The sequence below is a fragment of the Amphiura filiformis genome, chromosome 8, assembly GCF_039555335.1.
Source record: "Amphiura filiformis chromosome 8, Afil_fr2py, whole genome shotgun sequence".
NCBI lineage: Eukaryota > Metazoa > Echinodermata > Ophiuroidea > Amphilepidida > Amphiuridae > Amphiura > Amphiura filiformis.
Genome location: NC_092635.1, coordinates 33076210 through 33079587, shown reverse-complemented (window position 1 = coordinate 33079587; position 3378 = coordinate 33076210). Strand labels below are relative to the sequence as shown.

Genomic DNA, 3378 nt, shown 5'->3' with positions numbered 1-3378 from the left:
TATTTACAGATATCTGTCGTAAGTGGCAACCATTAACAGCGCTCAAAATAAACCCACCTGTACGAATTGATGGCATTCGTCTTTCTGTCGGTGTTGCATGGATAACGATATTGGAAGGCCCTGATCAGGATGTGTGTGCTTGATAACGAAGACTTCTGCAAAGCCTGTGAACAGCTAGCTAAAGAATCTCAGCCATCAAGATTCATGTTCGTGGTGAACAAAGGATGTGTTGACAAGATGCCTATCAGTCTCATAGCATGGCTCTAATTAAATCCATGGGAAAGACATTATGATCTTCTTGACATTACAATCTCCTTGAATCATTTACTTAACGCTCATTCGTAAATCTGAGTGTGAATGCTGAACATTATCATTATTATTCATGTTGGACATGCTTGTCAAAATTATGAAGGACTTCCTTTTCTGCTTGTGATGAAGCGCTTCAGTGAAACTGATTGGAACCATTGTTGATGACTTATCGCGAGCAATATCCAACTGAAAATATACAATGGGTGATCCTCGAGATATTCGTGCCTTCTCTAGTAGAGAACGGCGACCAGGAAGTTATCTTGCCGTCAACGTACAACAGGATAAAATGCTTGAACAAAAGAAACGATCACTGGACTCCGAAAACAGTATGCATTACGATCAATTGAAGGCGATAAACACATCCTCCGAACGCGCCATCTTAGATTCAGAGCGAAAGTAGCCAAGATCAAGTCACACCTTACCGATGAACAGATCCTTGAATTGCAAAAAAATGAACCCGCTGGAAGAATCTCAAAGAGTCATCTTGGATTTACTTCTACAACGATAACGAATAATGAAACCAAACAAGCTGAGAAAAATCGCTCCCACAGTGCATCTGGAAGACTACAGACTCGGACTGTTATGGTAGAAACTACACCAACAGATAACAAGAACAAAAAAGGTCCACTCCCTGTTTTAGTTAAAAATCAACAGATTTATTCAGATGTATTAGATGGAACTATTTCAGAAGAGGATGAAGATGTGTTCTCAGACTCTTCAACAAATGCTCCTACCAGAAATAGCACCAGTAAAGCTAGTAAACGTGCTTCCAAATCTGGCAATCAGACCGCGATGAGTGCCTTTCCAAGCACTCCAAGGAAAACTCTCGCGACATTCTCTTGTCATGATATTTCTCCAGATGACGATGGAACGTCAGGAAAACAAAATAGAACTTCTAAAAATAGATGGAGTATAGATGAAACTCCCGAGGACAAAATCCGTCAGGAATTCCGACAAATGCTTCTTGATGAGAATGACAAACGATTAGAAACTGCGCAGAAGCATACAAATGTGTTCTTGGAGAAAGTGGCTTATGATATGCAGAGAGAAAGGCGTGAGCGGGAAGAGCGGGAAAGACAAATTGCGAGACAAAGAGCTGAGGATTTGGAGGCCGAACGAATGAACTCAAAAGAAGCGAAATTAGAGAGGATGAGAGAAGACATTAAAAAGAAAAAACGTGAAAGAATGCAAAAAGGCCATGAGGCCGAGGGAAATAAAGATATGTTGGAACGAAATGAAGGCGAAACGGATGAGGAATATACGGAAAGAATGGAAAAATGGCGGGAAGAAATGAAAAGGATTAGATACTTACGAAGGCAAAGTCAGGGGTTGACGGATGTAGTAACACTAGTGACTGCTGGAATGGCTGCCAATAAAATCTGGCGCGAAGGATTGGCCCATGATCTTATATAAACACTGCAAAAAAAATTATGGTAAATCAAAGTGTTTAGGTAATCGGGCGTGTTTTTTTTCAGTTGTATGGTTTATTCTCTGCTAAATTCTCAATTAACTAAACACAACACAAAAAGAAACACACCAAGCACTGAGTTACATAACCCGACAGGAATATACTCTTAATAACTATTTGATTGACACGGTCGTTTGTAGCATCATTTTAGCTCCATGCAATTTAATACCGCATTTGCTACCAAAAGCTCTAACAAAGATTGATACCAGTACGTGAAATTTGGGGCATTTTCTAAAGTTGCAAATCAAGAAGACTCACTAATTATTGCACAGCCCCTTATGAGTTTAAAGTTTAAGGTTAGGGCAAGGATTGGGGTTTATAAGTTATTGGGTTTTCGGACCAATGACCCTTCAGACTATCGACCTGTAAGCTTAACAGGGACCCTTTTTAACATGCCTGTTTTGAAAAATAATCATGAAAATGGGAATGCCTCATATTATTGTTTTTAATGTAAAACACCCTAAAACTTAAGTAAACATATTTATTTTATGGCTGTCACTATACAGAAGTGGGAAAAATGGTTTGAAATCGTAGGTCTATTCTGTGTCGATACATGAGATGGTGGGGCAAAACCGTTAAATCGGCAGTACTTGGAATTGAAAATTCAGCAAAAATAAAGTAAACTAAACTACTCCTTTTTTATTCATAAATCAAAGTTTCATTCTGGAAAATATGACAATCAAATCTTGTGAACTTATATTTTTACATCAATTTCAATAATACCCTCATGTGTTTTCTATGGGTAACTTACGTTACTAAGGATTGTTAAAAATGTTACTGTTTAAAAACAGTAAAACAATAGATTGTACGACAATTCTTGCTGTCATATTGTAAGATACATGTCACATTTTCAAAATCACTCGTTTGTCAATTCGTGATGCTTTTATTTAATATGTGACGTGTCATGTCAAAAGGAGACACTTTTGAGCAGGTTATCAATGTTGAGGTTTTTACATACCTTAAATATAGAGCTACTAGTATTTTGCTCCACGTCAGATATTGCGTTTGTAAATTATGGTATAATGAAATTGGAAATTGAGATATCGGCCAACAGTGTTGAGAGTAGGAATTACCTTGATAAATGTCTCAAAAAATACAAGATGCCAGTTATAGGCCCCCTATTCTGGTCTGAAACTATCAGACAATATTTTAAACATTTAAAACATCACAAATTCGCAACAAATCTAAATTGTGAAAAAATTTTTGGCTATTTCTCCATTTATGATCCTGCCCAAAAGTGTCTCCTTTTGACATGACACATCACATAATAATTATGCAAAATTCAAACAAACTTCAAAGAAAGTAAGTCACGAAACATACGTTACCATTAGATTGAAAGGAGTATAATACTGCAAGCTCTTTTGTTGACAATGCATAAACTAGTTGTTTGGCATAAAATACTAGTAATGCAATGTTGCTGAAAGACATTTTTGTTAAAGGGGAATTGATTGCCTCAAAAAAGAGTTGAAAAGAATTGAAAATGTAGATGAAACTTACGTTACAATTAGGATACTTTTCATTGAGCCTATTTTCTGTAATGTCCCTTTCTAGCTTTCCTAAGTACTTATAATCCCTGTATTGTGGCGTACACCTGCGGCTAT

The 3378-nt window shown here is 37.0% G+C and overlaps 1 protein-coding gene across 1 annotated transcript; it reads left to right on the top strand.

Moving 5' to 3' along the window:
- Window positions 1-217: 217 nt before the first annotated feature.
- LOC140158253 (uncharacterized) lies at window positions 218-1726 on the top strand. The gene has a single exon (XM_072181366.1). The coding sequence runs from the start codon at window positions 892-894 to the stop codon at window positions 1720-1722; it is 831 nt and encodes a 276-aa protein (XP_072037467.1). The 5' UTR covers window positions 218-891; the 3' UTR covers window positions 1723-1726.
- Window positions 1727-3378: the final 1652 nt, after the last annotated feature.

What these genes read in the sequence shown, in the direction of transcription:
- LOC140158253 (XM_072181366.1), top strand. Translation starts at nt 892, where the DNA reads ATGGTAGAAACTACACCAACAGATAACAAGAACAAAAAAGGTCCACTC.